General features: G+C 37.5%; 1 protein-coding gene across 1 annotated transcript in view; it reads right to left on the bottom strand.

Annotated features, from left to right (window-relative positions):
* Positions 1–25,046, bottom strand: part of EVPL (envoplakin) — a 231,892-nt gene that overhangs the window by 84,349 nt on the left and 122,497 nt on the right. Inside the window, exons 12-13 of the mRNA XM_044090500.1 lie at positions 11,773–11,927; positions 9,731–9,828 (exon numbers count right to left, since the gene is read on the bottom strand). Coding sequence (XP_043946435.1) covers positions 9,731–9,828; positions 11,773–11,927 — 253 coding nt within the window. The remainder of the gene's footprint in view (positions 1–9,730; positions 9,829–11,772; positions 11,928–25,046) is intronic.

Raw genomic sequence — 25,046 nt, 5'->3', positions numbered from 1 at the left:
TCACTGAAATCTGATTTAAATGCTGAGTAAGCACACCGTCCATACCTGGGTTTAGTGTCTACCATGCTTTCAGTCTCAGTGGTAACTGGGTAGTGAGTGCACCCATATTTCTCAGAGATCATATCAGCTTAAGACTGATTCCCAGAGATCCACAAACTCCAAATCACACTGAACAAAATCAATTATTAATGTATTGCCTCTTACAGGTCCCCTTTCCTGACCTTGGCTTCTAAATATCTTGGATGAACTCCCCATAATAAAAACTCAATCAGTCTAAGAGATTTTAACAGCCCATCAATTAACTGGAGTATCTACACCACCAACATAAGATATGCCTACAGGTATTTATACCTAATAAGTATAAAATCAGTGGACCAGATTGTTAGCAGCTCAAATAAAAAAAAAATATATTTGACCGGGTACTTACCAATGTAACGTTACTGTACATAACTCAACTAGTAACTCTACCTCTCACTGAATAAGTCAGACCATAAGCTAGTAACCTTTTACATCAAACTAAATACCTTGAAATAAATATATCAGAATTCAAAGACTTCAGGCACACAACTCTCATCAAATTCTGTGATGAATTCTTGAAATTCACTTATAACAACATCATCCATGACATCCCCTTAGGAGATAGTTTTCCAAAGAGTTTTATACCCACATAAATAAATAAATGTACGGAATAGGCAGTCGCATCCAGATGGAAATATAATGTAAAATTTAAAAGCAAAACATCCTTGTAGTCTAGCAACATAAATAAAATTTTCACCAAAAGGAAAAAAAAACTCATTAGAATGTACAGCAGATCTAAGACCCCAAAGTCAAGGAAAATATCAGGAAGTTGACTGTGAATTGTAAAAATGCGACTAGATCGACTTAGGCAACCCATGAACTCATATTGGCATCTTAAGCCAAGGATGCTTACAAATCCTTCTTTAGTTAGAAAATTAACAACACTAAATAATGTACAGCACTCATACTAAATGACAGCACCGACTCAGGACCAGTAGACGTTGCCAGTATTCCAGCAAATGCATTCAGTGCAAGTTTAACTCCTGAGACAACTATTCAAAGCAATACAATTCCTGTAGCTATTACCCTCCCTCCCTCCCCATTATCACTAACGAACACTTCCTCCATGGGACCAGATAACATAGCCATCTGTTTTTGAAAAATACTATCAAACACATGGTGGCCCAACCTCTGTATAAAGTAGAAGTATGGTGCACAGCATTAGTGAGGCCACTCCATAAAGGTGGTGGTACTATTGACCCCAGAAACTATAGGCCCACCAGCTAACAGTCTCATTTATAAGGCCATGGAACACATCATAACAGACTGATTAATACCCATGTTAAAAGTCTTCTCAAGCTACAGCCTTAAAAATTTAGTTTTGTAAAAGGTAGATTCTGTCTAATAAACCTGGTTAAACTCTTTCTAAAGATAACATAAGCTGTTGACAGTGGTCATATTGTCTACTCATGGCTTACTTTTATCTTGCCAAGGCATTTGACACTATTCTTCCATTCCATGCCACTCTGGTAGCATAGCGAGATAAAGGTCTGAATATGGCCCAGCTGACCTAGGTTTAGTTTGTGACTCAGATGACTGACAGAGCAGCAGGGAAGCATGGGCGTTACAATCCCTGGTGGGGAGGGGTGGTCCATTGGGCTTCTCCTGTAACAATCTCTAATGGAGACTGGGGATGTTGCATTGGGAGACGTGGTCCGAGAGGGAAAGGGTGGAGACACGGCCAGCCTGCCATGGAGGTGGGGGTGATACACTGCACATCTTAATTGTATATCTGCCCCTCCATGCAAGCACTGGATCTGCAAGGAGGTGGAAGGATGAAACAAACAAAAAAAAATACATTTCTGAAGTGGGACAGCAGTAACCAGCCAGGAGTCCTCACTGTACCATGTAGCAAAAACTGTCAGGAATTCCTTCTACATGACACAGACAATGGCCAATGGAAAATCATCCAGATATAAAGAGGCTGTTTTCCTCTTGTTTCAGCACTGATCAGACCAATTATATAATACAATTCCTCCTTTGGAATGTACCTCACCAGACATATCAAACAGTTGGAAAGACCCCAGAGGTTCCTAACAAAGAAGATCACAGGATTGAAATTCCTACCAAAAGAGGCTATAAGCACTGTCCATATTTTCTGTGTCTTATAGGCTCCTTGGAAGAGAAGCATGCCTTGACTTCTAAACAATCAGGGACACAGTAGTTCAGGATCTCTTGTACCTTCATAAATCAGTCACATAAATACCAGAACAAGGGATCTAAATCCACTTCAGCAGATCAATAATATATGGTGGAGAGACTGACTTGTTACTGTATCTTCCTCACCTGTGGAATGAACTCCCCTTGCAGATAAAGCAGCCTCAAATTGTCCCTAGGCATGACTGGAATAGCCCTCCTCAAGAAGGAAGGCACAGTCTAGGGTAGGAAAGGGCAAGGCATGATGGATACTAGACTCAATAGCCTTAAACTTCCTATGATTTCTAAATACATGATTGACAGTTCTTGTAAAATTCCATTTTCTCTGAGATGTGAGGAGCTCAGAGTTGGTACATATAAGTTTGGATCTGCCCACATTGGGGCTTCAGGAGTTTGCCCCCTGTAGGAAAACAAGTTTAAAAGAAAAAAAAAGTTAAGTTTTTTATTTACTTTTCTCCTGTATTTTCAGTCTTTTTCTCAGAATTTTAGAAATTAGCACCGTGAGTCTGAAAATAAAGGAACCAGTTAATGTCTTAGTTCTGCCTCTTATGTAAGTAAACTGTCTATCTTCTCCAGGTATCACTTTTTCATAATGTATTATTTCCTAATATTTTCTAATATCCAATGTAAGATTATTTCTACTTTCAACAAATTGCAGTTAAATTCACCTATTGTTATGATATCTGTATTGATTGTAACATGGCTGATACCATTTAATAAAGCCATCCTGCCCTTTATACTCATATAAGCATCCATCTATCCATTGACAACCCCTTTTTCCCATTCTTGCACATGGGATCAGAGTGGCACTTTAACAGTAATTCTGTACATCCAAAATGACCAGGCTTCCTAAACGGTCCTATTATTAATAAATACAAAAAGGTGACAATGTAGTGTGAGAAACTGCTTTAAATCTTAAAGGAGACAAAAATAGAGCTCTGCAAAATACTGTCTGTCTTGGTCTTCTTTAAGATTTAAAGCAGTTTCTCACACTACATTGTCACTTTTTGTATTTATTGGTGTTTATTGGAGACATAAGTTGCATTTTTTGGTAACTTTCCTTTGATAACAAATTTATACATCTTTATTCCCACGCATAGCTATTCCAAACATGCTTTAACTTCAAAAGGCTACACAATACTTTGACCCGCAATAACTACTCAAAATGTAACTTTTGCCATTCCACTAAGTAATGAATATTAAACTGATATATCTGCACATACCTTCTGACCCCATTTAATGCAACCAGATTTCTAATATTGCTCTTTATGCTATGTACATTTAATACTCACACCAAAGGTTATCTTTCCCTTCTTTGTTTCAGTGTCACTCACATCTCTTAGCTTTCTAAGTTTCCCCCATTACAGTCTCTTCTGCATCAGTAGTACCTGCTCTCATACCTGTTCTTATACCTGTTCTCATACACTCCTCCAAGTCTTTCATCTTCTTGTAATGTTTTGCGTGTATTACTAGTTGATAAAATATGTACCACATGGATCAGTCTTCCAAACTACTCTGTCTCCCATCTGCCTCCATATCATCCTTCCCTTCTTGTATAATATTTCCATCTTCTTACCTTTTTTGTTTTTCTACCCCTCCCTGCAGCTGATCGTCAGCTTTCACCAGGTACTCTCCTCATTTATTGGGCCTACTGGACCCACCTTAACCTCCCCAGGCACACACTGACCACATCCATGGACAGTGAGGAGATTGAGGAGATGCTGGTGCAGTGTCATACTGTTACCAAGGAATGTGCTCTATCCCTCTTATACTCACCTTAACCTCCCCAGGGACACATTGACCACATCCATGGACAGTGAGAAGATTGAGGAGAAGCTTGTGCAGTGTCATACTGTTACCAAGGAGTGTGCTATAACCCTCTCATACCCCACAGAAGCTTTGTGAGCACTTTAACTGCTGCCTGTGGGAGACGCATGCTTACTTACTCAAATGAGCAACCTCCCATCCAACAGTATAGACTTTGCAATGTGGAGCTCATCTGGCTTCTAATGTTGGCATTGCAGTGAGCCTAGGCATCCCTCCTGGCATCAGCCATTCATTCCTATTTCCCCCAATCAGGTCTTTCTAGTGCCAGAGCTGATAGTTGAACTGGGGTTGTCTGGGGTGCGGTAATGGCTTTATCTCTCTGTGTCATGGAGATGGATATCTTCTTCTTTCCTTTGAACATACTCATCCTCAGCGTTTATATCATGTTATCGAAAGATAAACATAGTGAATGCTATTTCATCAAACCTAAAATATCGAAACCACATAATATCGAACATTCAGAACAGTGAAACACATGCACACAACACAAGCACACCTAAAAACATCAATACACACAAATACACTTATAATCCTACAACTAACCCTACACTAAATTATACATACACTACTATCTATCCACTTACCGTAACCCAAACCCTAACCCTAAGGTCCGTCACTATCGCACACTCACCTAACCCGCGCCCTAACCCTAACTCACTTAAGCTGCCCCTAAACCTAATTCACCTAATCCACGCCCTAATCCTAACTCACCTAACCCGCGCCCTAACCCTAACTCACCTAACCTGCGCCCTAATCCTAACAACCACACAATCGCACAATTACCTGAACCCGACCCGTAAATCTCCACCACAGCACTGAAAATAGTGAAGCCACAGAACCAGCCAACCAAATTCTTTCCCTAGGAAAGAATTTGGTGTTCTGCAGCTTCGCTATTTTTAGCGTTCAATTAAAACGGGTTGATATTAGAACATTCAAAGTTTTAAAACTTTGATGTTCTGATATAGACCCCATCCTCACACTCAACCACTGTCTTATTATTTTGAAAATTTACCTCCACATTTTTATAACATTATCTTGAACATTTTGGTCACATTTAACCCATATGTGTGTTGCATAATTACATTTTCTGCACATCACTAAAAGGTTTTGGAGACATAAGTTGCATTTCCCTACAGTGCATGTACCATTTCTTATCAAATTCCCTTACTAAATGTGCATCAGAAGCACAGTGATAATTTTTCTGTTGTCCCTAACATCACATAGTATGTGTAATAGCACTCACATTTAATAACGTGATACATGCTAGCTTTTCATCTTTAACTCTTTTAATCAAGTGCATAGCATCATAATCAGGTGAGGAAAAAGTCCATCAATCCCCTTTCTACAACAACGAGTTCTAAACTGAACCAATGTTTTGTACTTTACATTATGTGTTTGTGGAGCAAATAAATAATCAAACTAGGGAGCACGTTCTTACTCTGAAGCAGCTAAAAACGGTTTCCATTAACTGAAATGGCAATCTATAGTGCAAATGTTCCAGTAGGTCATTGAGATGGGGTGCTAAGAAATTAGATGTAGAAAGTGTGACAGAGATTGAAAAACATGTGACAGTGCAGAAATAAGAAGATGTGGTGAAGAAAGGGAGTCCTCAGACAGTAAAGTGGCATAGATTATTTATTTTATATACAAGAGAGGAGGATAACAACTTTATTTGTTCAAGTGTCAAATGAATGGTTACATACTGGTATAATAAAAAAGGGGTTATAAGATTTGTTTGGAATAAGGTAAACAAAAGACTCAATAAAATGGTAACTTTTTATATATTTAGTGTAGATTATAAATTAATTATGAAACTATTGTAGAGGATATTTTAAAAAGTAATCGGCAAGGTTATGTTGGATGGAATATATGGTTTAAACAGATTGTGGTGAGTGTTAATGATTTAACATAAAGCATTGTGAAAGGGGAAGACAGGATGGATTTTTGGAAATAAACAAAACTTATGATAATGTGGCACATGCGGAGATGCAACACATATTGAAAGAGTATAGTATAAGCAAACAAAACTTCAGTTTTTAAGCAGAAGGTGTGATAAAAGTATACTGAGTAGTAAATGAGTGGTTAGGTGGTAAAGCAGGGACGCCCCATGAGCAGTGCCTGTTTGCTACAATTATGAACGTAGTATGTGTGAGATGTGTTAAGACAAGGGGCCAAATCTAGTGTGGATATAGATTTGGCTTGTTTTTACCATTACAAATGTGCTATTTGGATGATGTACTGGTAGCAGCTTGGCAGAGGTGATCAAAGAGTTAGAAGATGTATCGGAAGCAATAATAATGAACAAAGTAAAAAAAAAGTAAAGGGGTTGGGAGAAACAAGGAAAGTGGAGGTATTTATTTCTTCCAGTCAAAAGTGAGAGTTTTAGTAACAAAGTTTGGTAAAATGAATTTGGTTAACAAGCAATGAGATGAGATTTTACAGGAAATTACATTTCTAAGTAAGTTATGGAAAACATTTAGAATGACTTTTAGGGAAAAAGATTTACTTATTCAATTCAGTATTTGGGGGAAAACTGTCGGTTAAGCTATGGAATGTCTTTTAGAAATTGTTTAATTAATAAATTCAGTATTTAATGGAAAATTTGGGCATATCTGAGTGGAGTGGGTATGTCAAAGGAAGGAGAGATATTATTATGTATTTTATTTAGCATAGTTTGGGATTCTACATTAAACCCTGTAAAAAGGAATCAGTAGATAATATTAGGAAAATTGGTGAGGGGATTAATAAATTCAGTGATTTATGTCTTTTTTACATGTATATTTGTTATTGAAAGTTATGCAATTTTATGTAGACACTGTTAGGTCACCTTTTGAAAAGGAAGTATGAAGGGTTTTAGAACAGTACTAGAGCAAGAAAATGCTAGCGAATAGGGAGAGTGAGGAGATGGTGCAATGTCAAAGAAATTAATATTATATAAACATAATATAGAGAAGATTACAGTTCAAGGAGGACAACAGTATGAAAATATTATGAGTCTGTTTTATTTTTGGAATGATTTGAGTTTTGATGTGAAACCAGTAATATGACAAAGAAAAAAATGAACTGGGGGAAGAGTGGTAGAATTTCATAGTGCATGTCTCAATAAATGAACTCCCAGTAAAAATGTCAATGAGGTTTAAAAGGATGAATGACATGCATGTTTAAAAGGATGAATGAATGAATGATAATGACATATGTCTTTTTATACATCTTAAAATAGTTATGCTCTTCTCCTGATTATTGACACTGTATAACATTGTATTGCTACCTAATGCCTTGTAATAATCCTGTAACATTACTGTTTAATGCTAATTTATAAAAAAAAATTTGTATAACTTGTTGGAGCTTTTCTCCCCGGTCCTCCACTGAAAAAGGGCTCTTCAGCTCAGTCGGACAATCCCGGTCAACAAATGTAAAATAAAATAAATAATAAATAAAATAAATGAAGGATAGCTTTTGTAATTTATGTGTGAGGGAGGAGACTAATGAGCATGTATTTCTTCTGTGTGAGGGTAAAGCATATTTGGCCTGTTATTGTACAAAGATATTTAAGACAATATGATATGAAATAATATGTTGCAATATGAGACATATGTTGAATAAGGTGATTATTTGACAAAGCATCAGAACTATGCCCAATGTTGCCTAAATATTTATCTCCCGTAAGATGCACTGTTTCAGAATTACCTAATGTGAATTTCCTAGCAATTATTTTAATGACTTTTATGTTTGAAACATTATATGTGGGCAGTAGGAAATTGCTGATATATCAAATAAATCAAAGAGATAGTTGTGGCAAAAATGACCCACTCAAGAGTGCAGTATCCACCATGTATGCTGTACTGCAGTGTCTGAATTAGAAGTCTAAGAACCTGCATACATAAATACAATATGGATACTATAAAGGTATACAGCTGCTGTATGGATAATATAAATGTATATATCTACAACATGGACAATGTAAATATATATATATATATATATATATATATATATATATATATATATATATATATACTATTATATGGAAAACATACATGTAAACATATATAATACAGGTACTATAGCTGTACACAGATAATTTCCTTTAAACTCTGTTGTTTCTTATTCCTGGAATCAAGAAATCCTTAAATCTAACTTGTAATTTTAAATGCCTTATTGGATTCAGCATTTACCACCTCATTTATCAGGATGTTCCTTTCATCTATGGCATTTTTGTAAAAAAAAGTAATGTCTTTTGGCTTTTCCCTGTTCGGGGTCGCCACTACGGAACTCCGGTCCACTAATGATTGGCAGTGAATTTTTACGGTGGCGAGTTGCTATCCCGATGCCCAACCTTCACGCACGCACCTACCTGCATGTCTTTAAATGTCACTTGACCGCGGGGAGGACATGCAGACTCCACACAGAAGATGCTCCAGCTGAGAATTGAACAGGAGAACCGCTTGCTGTGAGGTGACAACGGTAACCGCTGCACCACCGCAGCCATATGCATGATGAAATCGAATTGATTACATCACATAAATCTATGGCATTTATGTGATGTAATCAATTCAATTTCATCATGCAGCCTTTGGTTCAGAGGTTCATAGGAAAGTACTAAGCTGTCAGTCTGCAGACTATTACAAGCCTATCCAATAACCGTAAGTCATAATAAAACCCTATGCATCTGTGAGTTTAAGACCTTAACCATTATCTCAACCCCTCACCCTCTGGTTTTGAAACTTTTTTTGTTTGATAGTAGTATCTTCATGTCCACTGTTCCCTGTATGTACGTTATAAAAATATCTTTATATCTTTTATTGTTTTACTAGTAGTCTGGGGTGGTTAGCATATTCAGAACTTTTAATCTATCCTAGTATGACTTTTGATGCTATCTTTTAATTACTTTTTATCCTTCCTTCATTTTTCTAAAGTTAGTAGTATCTTTGCATATGCAGAATGTCTTCATTCTGTACTTCTTTTGGCCTTATAAATTCTTTGTATGACGGGATTCTGATCTCAGTTTTCTTGTGATACCTTTTCCTCCTGTTATCTTCTTTATTTTTAAGTGCTGTCTTATCACACTGAGTACCCATGTGGAAACCATCAGAGGTAATTTCAATGCTTCATAAATATTTATCTCCCAAAAGATGCACCGTTTCAGCATTATAGTACCTAATATGAATTTCCTAGAAATTATTTGAATGGCTTTTATCTTCTAAACATTATATGTGGGCTGTGTTTAGCCGCTACGTGATCCTGATCTCTGGGCAACTTTATCAAGAGATAATTCTCAGTAAGGAATCAAAAGAGAACATTAGCAAGGACATGGTGAAACTGGCACTATCATGATAAAGCCTGCCCCATAGTGACTGGTTGTGGGATAGTACAAATGGTCTACGTTATGAGGCTGTCTGGACTTAAGGCTGAACATTTAAACAACAGACCAAGACTTGCATCAAAAATACTAATAGTTTGACATAGATGCTCCTTTTTTTAAAACATGTAACTAGATCATTACATCTAATTCCATTTTTTTTTTCTGTTTTAGAATTCCCTCTTACTCAAAGTCGTGGTTTTGAATTACAGCTCAGAAAAACTAACAAACAAATGAACAAAAAAAGTTGTTGTTTACAGCTAGTTGTTACAAATGTACATTAAGCATTGTTATATACATTACACGTACCTGGTCGTGCAAGGCGGTTGACCTCATCATAGCTGTTCTTTAAGTCAGTTCGGACCTTCTGATGCTTCACCTTTGCCTCTGCTAAATCATTGCTCAGTCTAGGTAAAATATAAAGGAGCATACAGATTAGCCAGCTTTCTAAGATAAAATATTCAGGGCCAGGGTATAACTGGCCACAACTGTTTATACACAAGTATTTCTTTCTCCTTGTCATTTTCTCTTGCTTGTCATATCTCTCTCTTGTTTTTATTTTTATTTTTTCTAAATAGCTGATGTAATTCAAGCTTTCCTTTTTATAACAAGCATAAGTAAGCCAGAGAAGTGACAAACAGTTTCACTCCTGTACATATATAGCAATTCTCATGTATACTAAAGATTCAGAAGCTCCTTTCAGAAAGATTAAATACTACCCTCTCTGACAGCCTATTCAAATATGACTATAGCTTACATATCCTGAATACATCCAGCTAGCACGAAGAATAAAAATAAAATATAATCAAGTAAAACTTAGTCTTCTTCTTCTTTTGGCTTTTCCCGGTTAGGGGTCGCCACAGCGGAACTCTGGTCCGCTAATGATTGGCAGTAGATTTTTACAGTGCCAAGGTGCCAGCTTGACACCCAACCTTCAACGAAGGCACGCCCATTCACGCATGTCTTTCGAACAATATGTAAAATATTAAAGTCAGAAAAACTATGGTAATAAGAATGTAAATATGAAAAACACAGCCCAGAGCTGCCAAACAACCTCTTCTCTACGCAGGAAATGTGATCTAAGGAAGCTAGGTGGTTGCATTATGGGCAAAACAGGCCCATGAGCTTTGCTGAAGACCTCGAGCTAGTAAAATGGCTGAGACAGATTGGATCTGACCCATTAGTGAGAATAAAGGCAAGATTAACATCACATTATGCATTATAATGGATGTTTTGGGGTTTCATTTACTTTTAAAATTCAGATAAATCATTCGATTTTCTCCATTTGCTTTTATTAGTTTATAAAATATATGCCTCTACAACTTAGTAAAGAGTATAATTTACACAGGCAGTATTCTTATATGTCTTGATAATTTTTATATTCATAAAGTAGCGGCATTACAGCACTTGCCATTTATATTTACCTTATTTGTATTTACTGACCTGTTGGTACAGTATTTGAATTTCCTTTTGTGATGCTAAAGGCCTGGATTTGAGAAAAAAGCAGGTATCTGGGCAGGCAACCAGAAAGTAAAGGGGAAGAGTGTCTCACAGCAGCTGTCCTTTACTGGTACAATGTCTTGTGTGTGGGTGAATCTAGTGAAACCAATTGCCACTTAATCATGACTTTGGGAGGTAGACAGATGATATACACTTAGTGAGCTGAAAACGGGCAGTGAGTCTAGGTAGCCTGCACCAGACGTAGAATGCAATTAAGTATGCCATCAAAAGTGACCCAGGCAGAAGAAGAAAAATACTACTGAACACATCCTGCAGGGGCTGGCAATCCTGCTTGTAGGCATATTACCACTGGTACTGTTAGGAAGGAGAGTAGCTGATGGCATCAATTTGCATGCATGGGTATGTTGAGGGAGTACAGGGAATGGCACATTCATAATACAGGAGATGCTTCTAGAAAGCACAGTGCATTCCGAGAGTAAACAAACTGAAGTACCATATAGTAACAAAAAAGCACACCTTTAGTTATCCTATATATCCACATCAAGTCTTCACCTTCTGACTGAAGCAGTCTTTTGATTGTTAATGTACTATAGATGAAAACATGGAATAAATTAAAATAAAAAAGGAAACAAGTTTAATCTTATGTAGTATAACAGGGGAGGTGAAATTCCTACCAGTATATGTGAACAACAATCAGAATTTCTGCATTCCATATGTAAAATAGTTTACCTCTTACATTCAAAGGCAGTGTTGAAATGAATACTTGTGACATACATAGCACAATCAAGGGAGCCATTTACACAGATGTTCCATGAGTTCCCATTAAGAATACACAGTTTAATATCAAACATATAACCATGCATCCTTTTTTTCACTTCAGTAATACTTACTTGTCAATGCTACTGATGGCCTCAGGATCAGGAGGAGGAATATTAAAGCAGACCCCAGGAACACTCTTTAATACTCCAGTGTTGCTCTGTACCACCCACTTGTCATTGTCACTGTTATCCTTGAGGGAATATTTCTCACCTCGGGCAATATCTGTCTGCAAAATAAATTTGTATTCACTTTGTGAGCTGCAATGTGTAATGCAAACCAGGTAAAACAAAATCATTGTTAAGATAAAAAGTTAAGAACTATGGTGGAAAGAGAAATTTCAAAAAAGGAGTCATTGAAACAATTCATCCATTTGGGATCACTGAGTTCCAGCCTCGTCCATGTCACACCTGACTACCTGTTGGGAAACTCTAGAAATATCTTAGAATGGGTCTCTCAAGACTAGACAGTGGTTCTTTTTCTTTTTCCTAACTTGGACCATAATGATTTGGCTTCAGCTAATGATGATAAAGTAGCTTTCACATCTTTTAGTTCCTTCATATAAGGATGATACGCTTTACAAGTTTTATGCAAAAGCTGTACTCCTTTGATTTTATGGCTGCAGGAAGAAACATGACAAGTCACTAAAGCGTTATTCAATGAAACAAAATTAATGAGCTGGGATTTTGTTAAATTAGTACACCAACAGAAAATGACAGCACGTCATTTTTACAGAGGGAAAAGACCCTGCCTGCATTGCATATCTGAGGGCAATGCTCCAGATTGTTACAGTTCTAAAAAGATATTGCAGCTTCAAGATCACAGCATCTTTGGGAAGAGGGAAAACAGTTCCTCACAAGTTATTTGTATTTTATGAGGTTCTGTGATATTAGAGTTGCAATATTTAAGTAATGGGCCAGGGGAGATAAAGGGAGGCTTCTCGCAAAAATGACAGACTATATTTTCTTGCTAATGCATTTTGCTGATTCAGCAAAATGTTGAGTTAGTATTTTTCTTTCCTGCCTCATTATTCAGGGAACTGCTGTGTAATCACGTCACAATTCCCGGTAATCTCCTTATGTTCACAATTAACTATCAGTAGGATATTCTTGCTCAGCTCAGTTTTATGGTTGAGAAGCCAAGTTCACAATCTAGTGATACTGAAATGCTAAAATAACTAAATGCTGCTGCTGCTGCTACTTCTAACGTGTCTGCATAGGTTCATAGGTAGGTACTAGGCTATCAGCCCTGGGGCCTATACAAGCCCAGCCAAAAAGGTACCCTGGCTTTTGCCACCCAAGAAAATTATTTTCCTGCGCCACTGTCGAGCAGAGCCACAGAGGTGATCCCCAGGGTGAATTTCCTGTTTCCCATCCAATCATCAAGATTTTTCTTGAAGAGTGCTAATGAGGAGCTTTGTTTGATATAGATAGGTAGTTTATTCCAGAATATGGGATGTCTCTGCGACAGGAATCTATCTCTCCGGCATGTTCTGTTTATTGTGGTGACAAGGTTTAGGTCCCTAGAGCGTGTAGCTCGGAGGGATTGGGATTTCTTTAAGTGGAGCATGTCCAACAGCACTGGGTTTGACATAGCATTGTATGTTAGGCAGAGATCACCTCTGAGTAGGCAATATGCGACGGAGTAAAGGTGGAGTTTTTTTAGATGGTCTGCGTAGGGCATCTGTTTGAGGCCGGTAATCCTCTTTGTGAGGTATTTCTGCGGCCTTTCCAGTTGTAGATGTCTTATGAGGTACATACCAAAAGGGGCGTTGTACTCTATAATGGGTTTAATGAGTGATGAGTAGAGTGGAACAATGACCTCTTTTTTTCTGGATGAGAAACCCTTTGTGATGAGGTGTGCCATGTAGAAGGATTTCCTGACTACTGTGGTGATGTGATTATCAAAGGAGAGACTACTGTCCACCTGTGTCCCAAGGTCTCTTATCACACTTTCGGTGTTAAGTATACTACTGCCTATGTTGTAGTTTATGGGTACAGAGTTTTTACCAAAGGAGATGACAATGCACTTTTTGGCATTGAGCTTGAGGCCATGGCTTTGACACTAGGCATCTGTCTCAGTGAGGCCCTTTTGTAGGATGTCCACATCATTAGGAGTTTCGATTATGGCTCCTAGTTTGCAGCCATCTGCGAACTTCGTTAGCCAAAGACCTTCTGTGTTAGCCTGTACTTCAGAGAAGTAGATACCAAACAGGAGAGGACCCAGGACTGAACCCTGTTGTACTCCACCTGTCACTGGTTTGAAGTTGGATTTGGAGTCTGCTACTTTCACAGTGTGGGTTCTGTCAGTGAGCCAGTTGGCAACCCATCTTGTGACATAGGGATTTATACCTAGTTTAATGAGTTTTTCTATAATTCCAGAGTGGGGAATGGTGTCAAAAGCCTTGGCAAGATCTAGATAGGCTGTGTGAACCACCTTACCCTTGTCTACGGCTTTGGTGACTGCTTGAAAGAAGTCTATTAGGTTTAGGAGACATGATCTGCCTTTTACATACCCGAACTGGGTGGGGTCCAGAGTTTGGAGATTGCCAATGTCTTTGTTTAAAAGTTCCATGGCCTTGCAGACCAGGCTCGTGGGGTGGTAGTTCCCGGGGTCCGTGGTGGCTCCCCCATTGTGGAGTGGGATAACCCTCATTGTGTGCCATTCAGCAGGCACAAAGCCTGAGATGAGGCTATGACTGAACATGGTACTTAGGTGGGGTGCCAGTTCTTTCTGTAGTTCGTGTAGAACGCAGCCTGGGATGTTGTTTGGTCCCATGGATGCTGTCTTCTTGGCTTTGGAGAGTGTGGTTTTTACCTGTGCAGCCATGATTACAGGAACTTTGCATTCTTCCGGTATAGAGATGGGCTCTTTAGGGGGTCAGAGGGGGGGTAAAGTTAGCACTGAACCTATCTGCCAGGATGTTGGCAATATCAGTTGGGTCTGTATATTTAGTGCTATTGTCCTGTAACTCAGAGCAGATCTGAGTGTTGCCATTGAGATTCTTGACATAGCTATATAATGCTTTGTGGTTGTCTTTAGAATCAGTGGTGATTTTGTTTTCGTAACTAGCTTTGGAGGATTTTATCAGGGATCGCAGCTTCTTACTGAGGTTGACCCGGGAGCTCCTCCACTCATGGGATTTTACTCTCTTTTGCAAGAGTTTCTTCCTTCTGTTGTGCAGTTTGTTTATGGCAGGGGACCACCAGATTGGCTTCCTTTTTTTGGAGGATAGCATCTTGGTTCTGTTTGGGATAGCACGATCCATGCATTCATGTAAGTGCTTATAAAGTGCAATTGTGTAGGATTCAGTAGTCATAACTGTATTGCCCATATGCGTGGGACTGGGTGTCGTGAAGTTCACCACTTCTGTCTTAAGAAGCATTAAGTTGGCTTTGGAGACATTTTTTACCATGGTTTCCTTAATAGGGGGTGGGGGCAGGATGTGGATATCTAGGGTAATTAGCTTATGGTCGGATCGGACCAATGAGGCGTTGACTTCAGGTGTGGAACACCGGTCACTCAGGTTGGTAATAACTAGATCTAGGATATTGTTGCCCATGGTGGGGGTGTGGATAAGTTGTTCCAAGGCATTGGAGTTTATGAATTCCAGAAAGTGTTAAGCGAAGGAGTTGGTACATGAGTAGTTTTCCCAGCACACCTTTATAAGTCTATGTATCATGCTGCTAACTTTTCATTCGAGACTGGTGCACTGCTTATAAATCATGCTTGATTGCTAGAGCATTTTTATTGTGACAACTTTTTCTGTATCATTTTTGCCTCCATGCCTGCTAAACATTAGGTCTCCCTCATCATGTCTGGATCCTTTATCTTCCTTTTACTGGGTATATCCAACACAGGGATGAAAGTTGATTGGATGGGCCATCATCCAGGCAGCCATGGAGGTAGTTTGTACCCTTTGTAGCATCCTGGCAGTGAAGGTGTTTCTATTAAGGCCCTAATCCCCATGCTGGCTGATATGAACACCTCCATCATCGCAGGACATCACATACCCTCCCTTTGGTGGTACTTATTTAAAAACAACAAACTATGAGGACTACTGTCATCAGCTTGTGATTACTAAGTCCATGCCCCTGGTCCTAGCCATTTCATTGCAGTGCAAGCTACTGATGATGGCAGTTTACTGACTGGAGCCACTGCCCCCTCTCCCCATGATGCATCAGCCTATACTGCCACTTTATCCTCTTTCTTCCTGGCCTGGATCTCTCAACATCCAAACTACTATCCAAATTCTGGTTATCAGGGTCATAGGCAGGGCTTTATCTTTCTATACCAAAGAACCTGAGCTGATTCTGACAATGCTAATTCTGAAATTAGATTGTTCCCTGAAGTTTAGGGTGTGTTATGTGGTTCTGAAACAGCTACTATTATGCATGATTTGGAGTCCAAGAACAAAACTAAGCAGAATGTGTCTTATTTTCATATTTGTATGGACATTTCTACCTTTGGCATGGGTAGAAATGTCCATTCTATCTGAAAAGGTGCATGACTAGTAGATGTTCTTCAGGGATCAGTGAGCTAGAGTCAGATCTTATGGTGGGGGTACTTCGTGATCTGCAGTTGAGCACCCCAAAGTGCAGAAATTATTTCAGGATATTCCCTCTTCATCAGACAAAATTAGCATTTCCAAATGACTCCTTAGATTTTTGTCAACTTTTCAAACTGGAATCCTCTTAATTCACTTTGACTCCTTTCTTTTCTATGCCATCCCTTATTCCAGATGTTTCCAATTTGGTGGAGGGGCAAGATTTCAAGCTTCTTGGATGATGAGGCCAAATGTCTTAAATGACCTTTGAGTAAGAAGAATTTCTGACACAGAATACAACAAAAACATTTTAACAAAGCATCTGACCTAGATAATTTCTTTTTCAATTGTTGTTATATTAATGTTTTAAAAAGTTACAGAAGTGAACTAATGCAAATTAAAACTGAAGATCAATACCAGGTCTCCCCAGCAGCTGAAATGCCCAGAATCATTTTTGTATTGCTCAAGTCCTTGCTTTCCAGTGCAGAAATATTCTAAGAAAGTGTTGAGCTAATAGCAGTAGTAGAGATTGTGTGAATACTGGGATTAAAAAAAAATAAATTGTGACCTAGGCATACATATATATATATATATATATAAATATACTGATCACTGTACCACTCAGTAGAGGAATATTTTGAGATACTACATTACTACATTTTTGGGTTTAGTATATGTCCCCACAGTCATACTTTCATTTTTCTTATTCTGGGGACTATAGTTATGAACATCAGAATTTCCCATATGCCCAGAGAGAGAGAGGTGTTCTCCCTTTATAAGTACCAAAGAATTGGAGCTAGAGTAAGTCAGCACTAGATTAATCCAGTTTCAGCACCCTTAAATAGTTTAAGATATTCATTATCCAAGTCCTCTTCTTCTTACTGTACCCTGGCATTGAATAGTTATTTTGCATATTAACGATGCTTAGTAGGACATTCCAATGATTACATTTCCGCATGGATCTTCTGATATTTCTGCTAGAGAATCATTATCCATTTGCATTCCTAGTGTTTGGTAGGAAACCATTCCTGAGATATTTTCAAAGGCCTTGTTCTAATGATTTTTTACCCTGAGGTTGAGAAAGATTCACAGCTATGCTTACCTGGACCATTGTCTCAGTAGTCATTAAATATTAAATCAACTGAGAGCAGTGGCTCCTTTCTTGCAACTGATATTCACAGTGAAGTGAAAATCAGTTTTGCTCATCAACAAAAGGTAGATCTGGTCCCATTTCATCAGTAAGTGTTTCAGGGGTCTCTGCTGTTCAAAATATTGCATTCTTGATTCCAAAAAGATGCAGAATACAGTTTCTTAGTTTCAAAGGGCTGCATTTCAGACCATCCTATTCCCCAGACTCTTCCTGACTATACTGAGTAGTAAATGTAAAATAAAAGAAATAAATAAATTGTGATTGTGCAGAGCTCCAGACTTACCATGACAAAGTTTCATAAATTACCTTATTATAAACAGGCAAAGGGACAGAAGTTCTTACCAGTATTGTAGTATGATCATAAAGTTATATGAACTGGACTTGTTTCTCAGATTTCAGTCAGTGGTCAGTAATCCGTATATGGAAAAATCTGGTAAACCGCTTAAGTTGCTTAATATCCCTGGATCATGGATGGAAATAGTCTAAAGGTGCTTCAGCTTCTCTCTTCAATGTGAGCTCTTTTCAGAGATAGATCTGTATGCTTCCAGGTGAACACTCACTTTCCAAGATTTTGATTATTTTTGTAACTGTTGGCTCGCAAGGAATAAGAAATTTGTCAGTATGCCCTACAGATTGTTTTTTTTTTTTTCATGAAACATATGACACTATGCCTGGAAACTGGAGTAGCAGGTTAAGGCTGTGAGCATTAGTTCCTGTGGTATAGGGTTTGATTCTCCCTAGCCCTCATTTGCCCACTGTGTGACCTTGAACAAATCACTTAATTAGACATTGTTTGTGGGTCTCCCCTGAAAATGGACTGTGTGTCCACTGGGCCTATCATCCCTAATAATTTACTATGAGAAGTGGCTTCAATGGTTGTATTATCAAGAGAGAGGACTTTAAATTTAATTTTCTTCACAGGAGAGGGATCTGGGGGAAAAAAAACAAGTATTTTTTTAGGGTGGAACATGACTTGTGAGTTACAAAGCCATGTTTCATTTGCTGTTAAAGTTTCCTGAGTAATTTTTGGAGGTATGTAACACATGTACAAATGAGTGTGGAGTCATCTGTGTACTGTTTTAGGGAGACCTGGATCTGTCGAGGCTGTTTATGAGAATGTTAAAGATGAGGGGACCAAGGATAGAGCCTTGTGGTACACCGGTGGTGATTGGGAGGTATGGAGACAGAGTGGAGTAACATTTTTTTGACTTGATACCTGTTGGATAGGTAGCTTTTGAACTATAGAAGGGTAGGCTGAGAGAGACCTAATGAGGGCATTTATAGTAGAAGTTTGCTGTGACAAACTGTGTTTAAGGCTGTAGACAAGTCTAGAAAATACAGAGGAGACTAGTTTGTCATTATCTCTAGCATTATTGACAGTATCTGTATAGGTTAGAAGTGCTGTGTTAGTACTATGGGAAGGAAGGAATCCATATTGTGTGGGGGATAGGAATTTTTCCCGTAGGAGATACGTTTAGCAAATGTTTTTTAATACATTTTTCAAGTATTTTGGAGAGGGGAAATAAGATTGCTGTAAGTCTAATGTTAGTAATGTTGTTGAATTTCCTCCTTTGTGCAGAGGGACAATTTGTGATGTTTTCCAGAAAGAGGGAACATGGGATTTCTAGACTGGCCTACTTACAAGGATTGCGATAGGGTAGGCAATGCTATCAGATATTATTTTAAGGAGCTCACTTGGAATGTCATCAGCTGAAGTAGGGCATGGTTTAAATTTATTTAAGAGTAGTTTTATATATGATGTGGGAACAGGTTTGAAGATGCAAGCAGATATGGTGACGTGGCTGCTGGGCAGGGATAGGATTAGATGTTGGGGAATCCTTGGTTAGAAATGCTGTACTATCTGAGAAGTAAGAGTAGACTTGTATTGCAGTTTCAAGTGATTAGTTACTGGGAGAGGAGTTAGGACTGAATGTATGAATGGGATACAAGATTTATTTAATAGTTGTCCAGAATTTTTTAGGGTTGTGTTTAATACTATTCTAAAAGTTATTATAGTATAGCTTTTTTGTCTTCACTGATTTACTTTTTAGTAAAACTGTGACACATTCCTAAGTTTTCAAGCTATTGTGGTGATTTATATTTTTGCCATTATTTCCATGATTTTTGTTTATCCTGCATTAGCATCCTACTCTTTGGGGATAGCTAAGTTGCATTATTTGTTTTTAGTCTTCCTTCTAGGAAGTGCAAGGCTATTCAGGATACCCAGGAAAGTTGTACAGAATTCATTTACAGCATCATCTAAGGAGGGGAATTTAGGAAGTTAATAGAATTATAGGTTAATAATGAACTTTTTGGGGGGTTAAACTTGAAAAGGTTGCATGTTGTTTCATAAGCATGTTGTTTAAGTGGATGTGTGAGATGTCTGGTTGTATAGATGTGTGAGATGATCACTGAGACAGTCAGACAATGTACCTGAGGTGGTGTATTTCCTAGGGTCTAACACCAGGATCCAGTCTAATAGGGAATTTGATGTCTTTCTATAATGTGTGGGGCTATTAATTAGTTGTATGAAACCTAATAAGTCCATGATAGATGTAGGGGAGTTAAGAGTTTATACTGTACTAACTGACGTTTACATCACCTAAAAGTATTATTTCTTGTGGTTTAAAGTTTAATTTTAAATTTAGCGGTAACTTTGTAACCGCTGTCTGTCTGTTTTTTTCTGAAGAAGTTACCTTACTAAGAGTGACGAAAACGTAAAAGTTTGTATATTAAACTGGTTTTACGTTAAGTAGAAGTTTCGTTGGGACTTTTATCCTTCACTAGCTGAAAGCTGTTGGTTTTCCTTTTCGTTTGGTTTGTCTGTGGTTTTTTACTGCCTAGTTTGTTCGTTTTGGAGTTTGCCATGGCAACTGGATCACCTAATAGCCCAGCTAGTCCGAATTTGTTTGGGAGAACACAACCTTCGCAACCTGTGGATATAACTAATATTCTCAGTTCATTGTCACAACGTATTGACAATTTAACTCAGCGATTTGACTTTGTTGACAAGCAACGTAGTGGCAAACATATTACAACAACCTTTGTCAACGGATTCAACCAGGAGAATGTGAGTTCTCAAAACCACCTCAACAACATTGAACCTCGATCTCAGGTTTCAGAGGGCTTGATACCACCAGGACAACAAGTGATACCGTCAGGACAACAAGCAGGCCCAACCGTTCACAATTTGGTACCACCTGCAGCAGGTAATCATGTTTCTTTTGAGCCTGCAATTATTAACGAGCCTATTGGTGTTCCATCTTTTCTTAACTGGGTGAACGACACAGCAAAGTTATCTTACGGGTTCACCAATACTCAGGAACAATCGGCTCTTAATACTAATCCATCTCAAACAGGTTTATGCACTATTGCTGATAAATTGAAATTATTTGATGTGAAACTTTTAAAATTAAAAAAACTTCAGCTTGAGGTGGTATATTTTAGGCAATGTCTGTCTGAAAGAATGGTACCTAAGGGTCTTCGGTGTCACAAATTTCCAACTGGTTTAACACCAGATTCCCTTTTTCATACAGAATTACTTGCTTTATTTGACCAACAAGGATTCCAACTTATGGAATTAATGGTAAAACATTATTCACTACAGACTGAGAATGTAGCGAAAGAAGTTGAAGACTTGGACAATGTTATTAAATCTCATCTTGACTTTGCTATATATAGATTCGATTATAACAGAGTCTTTACTAGCATTGAGCAATTATTAGACAGACTTAAAAATAATAAAATTAAAAAAATGAACCGTGACCGTTTAGCATATAGTAACGGCACAGCTTACCCTAGACCGCAGATCTCACAGGTTTATCAGAACACTAATTCGGTGGTACCTTTGACTGGAGCTAATTTACCTAATAATTTATCTAATAACCTTGTTGACACTTCACCATCTCTTGACAATGTGGATAATAACACTGAACTTGTGGACACAGTTAGACAAAGTGAAAGAATCCGGTCTAACAATATTCAACGTGATGTGCAAGCAAACAATAATCAATCCACTCTAAATTTTCACCAAGATACGAACAACATGCCTACGATGGGGCCAGGCTGTCCCCAGCATCAGAGGAACAAAAGGTGGAACAACCGTCGGAAGAGGTAGTTTTAAATGACTCTACTGATGCTAACAAACTTGTTGTCCTTACTAATTCTAAGGGGGACTTTAATGTTTATAATTTTTCATCTATTGGTATTGAGGCTTCTTTAATTGAATTATTAGCAAAAGGTAATACATATGTTTTGAGTAAAAATATCAATGTAGCTAAAACTTTGTTAGACTTAAAATGTTATGTAAGGAAATTAAATCTTTCCTTTTTATTGGGTAACACTGAACTACCTGACAACGTACTAAAACCTGCTAGTACATTTAACCCCCCTTTTCATCCTCTTTTAACTCTATTTGAAAACGTGTGTGAACTTGACATTAGGCATATACCTTTAATTAGAGTTAGTAATAACATTTACAAACAGAGTAACACTACTGTGGAACAATTACGAGCATTGAAATTACTTAGATCAGCTCATGTTCGTATAGTTAAGCCAGATAAAGGTGGTGGACTTGTTGTTTTTGACATCACTGACTACAATAAAAAAATTGAGTCAGTATTGAACAACACAGCTTACTCTATGTCATCAGTGAATGAAATGAATGTAGCACAATCTAGGGTTAGGGTTTATTTTAGGGATTTGTTCATAGAAGCCAAAATTGACTTGGATACATTTAACTATATTAACATACTTTATCCAAAAACACCAGTCATGTTTGGACTACCTAAGAACCATAAGAATAGATATGATCCTCCTATGTGATCACTTATCAATGGTAGAGGTTCTCTGACATATTCATGTGCAAAACTGGTTGACTCAATATTACCAAAATATCTTAAACTTGAGTCAAGAGTGTGTAAAGACTCATGGACATTTTTGCAAAATTTAAACACCTTAGAGTTTAACCAAGAAGAAAATTTCCTCACCATCGACGTGGTCAATTTATATACTTCTATTCCCCATTTAGAAGCAGTAGAGTGGATAGCACTGTTTTTGAAAAACAGGAAAGCACCACAAACGGACATTGACTTGGTGACTGAATTGATTGATATTATACTTACTAATAATTTTTTACCTTCAATGGTAAGATTTATTTGCAAAAACAAGGAGTTGCCATGGGCTCCCCTTGTGGAGCGAGTTTAGCAAACATGTTTATGGCACAATGGGAAGAATTTTTCATTTTTGACAAACCCGAAATAAACACATCTTTTACCTTTTATACTAGATATTTAGATTACATTTTTGTCATTTTTAAAGGGAATGAGACAGATGCAAACCAACTGGTCGACTACTTTAATTCTACTACAGCATTTTTCAAGTTTACTTACAACTTTCATACTGCTAGCATAGACTACCTGGATGTTAATTTAATTAAAGATACAGTAAATAGGAGATATGTCTCCAAAATTTATAGAAAACCTACGTACTGTAATTCTTTTTTGCATTTCTCTAGTGCACACCCTTTTGCACAAAAACGGTCCATGGTGAAAGGTCAACTCATAAGAGCTGCAAGAATGTGTTCTAATGAACGTGATTTTATTGTTGAATGTCAGCTCTTAAAAGACATGTTCTATAACAGAGGTTACCCTGTCAGTTTAATTGAACTAACTGAAGAAATAAAAAACAAACGTAGAGGTATTGTTCAACCACTTTTACCATTTGTAGTTGACTGTGATGTAAATTTAATGACGTCTTCTATTGTTTCTACAACACTTGTTACTACTCAACTAGCTCCGCCATCTGACTGCAACTCAGCTATTAACATAGCTGTTCAAATAAGTCAGCAAACTAGGCAGTCTACTTCTTGTAGTGCTTCTTTTATAACTACTTTTAGTAATGACAGTGAACAGCTGAAACTAATTCTTTATAAAAACTGGAGTTTCCTTTACAAGGACATCTCCTTAATTGATAGAATTGGACAGTCAACAAGTATTGTTTACAGAAGAGGTATTAGCTTATAAAGTTTCTTTGAAACTAAAAGTACAAAGTTTAGTTCTAGACTGAATGGAACATTCACATGTGGGGCATGCAGGATGTGCAGGTATATTAAAACAGGAAACTCTTTTAGAGTAATGAATACTGGTAAATTTTATATTAACCACAAATTGAATTGTGAGTCCAGGAGTGTTGTTTATTTAGCCTCTTGTAACTCGTGTCTGGCATTTTACATAGATAAAATGGACAGGAAGTTCCATGAAAGAATTTATGAACACTCTTACACGATTAGCAAAAATAAAAAAGAAAATGCTTTAGCAAAACATATTTTCCTAAATGATGGACATTGTTTTGTGTTTCAGGCTATCGACCAGTTAACACCTGACATTAGGGGAGGTCCTTATTCAGTACTCTTGGAGGTTCGGGAACTTGAATGGCAACTGGCACTTAATGCATTTTCTTTTCCCGGCCTCAATGAGAACTGCAATATTTCATGTCATTTTAAATTACGAAACCTCATGCGATAAATTTAGTTTAAGTTGTTGGATATTATTAACGACTTCAGATATACTATTTGTGAATTATGTCTTTCTGTATTTATCTTTCAAGCACCTTAATGGTAACTACTTAAGGTATATATTTTAGACTTTTTAAAGTTTATTATTTTTTAAGAGCAGGAATTATAAAATCATTTTTTATTTGAAGAAGTGCTTATGAAATAATGTTGGTTATTACAGTTTAGTATTAAATATTTGGTCGCTTTACCTTTAAACTACTGCTTGTGCTTGTCACTTGATTTTATGTAACAAAGTTTAAATTTAGCGGTAACTTTGTAACTGCTGTTTGTCTGTTTTTTCTGAAGAAGTTACCTTATTAAGAGTGACAAAAACGTGAAAGTTTGTATATTAAACTGGTTTTACGTTAAGCAGAAGTTTTGTTTTTGGGACTATTATCCTTCACTAGCTGAAAGCTGTTGGTTTTCCTTTTCGTTTGGTTTGTCTGTGATTATTTATTGTGGAATTGTTAGGTATATCTACTGTAAGATATCTTCCAGTATGGCTGTATTGCTGCCAGGAGGGATGAAAACAACAGTAATACATATTTGTTCACAATTGTTTAATTTCAGAAAAGTAATAAGAAGCTCTGCTTAATTGAATTTTGGTATTGGGTTGTTGTAAGGGGAAATGTGGTAGCTGATGGGAAATATTAAAGCAATACCACCACCTTTCCTCTCTATACACTCATTATGGATTATATAGCTGGGAGGTGTAAATTCAGAGTTGTTTATGCTGGGTTTAAGCCAAGTTTCAGTTACAGTGAGAATATCAGGTTTATGTTGGGAATCTAGGCATATAGTTCAGCAATTGCATTTCTTATGCTGCTAACATTTATGGCAGCAGAAGTTAGATTAGTGGGGTTGCAGTTATCATTGTAGGGTTAGAGTAGTGTGTGGAAGTGAATTTTCATGATGTTTATCATGATAGATGGGGCCAGGATTAGGGTAAATGTCTCCTCCTAGAAAGATTTTGGTATAATTATTGATGCTTAATTTTGGAGTATATTGTTCCACTTAATTTTGTTTTGGTTTGAGTTGAACTGGAGTCAGTCAGTCTATGTTCAGAGTAAAGGTGAGGGCTGTCATTAAATAGGTTTGG

The sequence above is a fragment of the Protopterus annectens genome, chromosome 12.part0, assembly GCF_019279795.1.
Source record: "Protopterus annectens isolate FY-2018-M chromosome 12.part0, PAN1.0, whole genome shotgun sequence".
Lineage (NCBI taxonomy): Eukaryota > Metazoa > Chordata > Ceratodontiformes > Protopteridae > Protopterus > Protopterus annectens.
The sequence above is the reverse complement of the archived record's forward strand: the minus strand, read 5'-3'. Positions and strand labels throughout refer to the sequence as shown.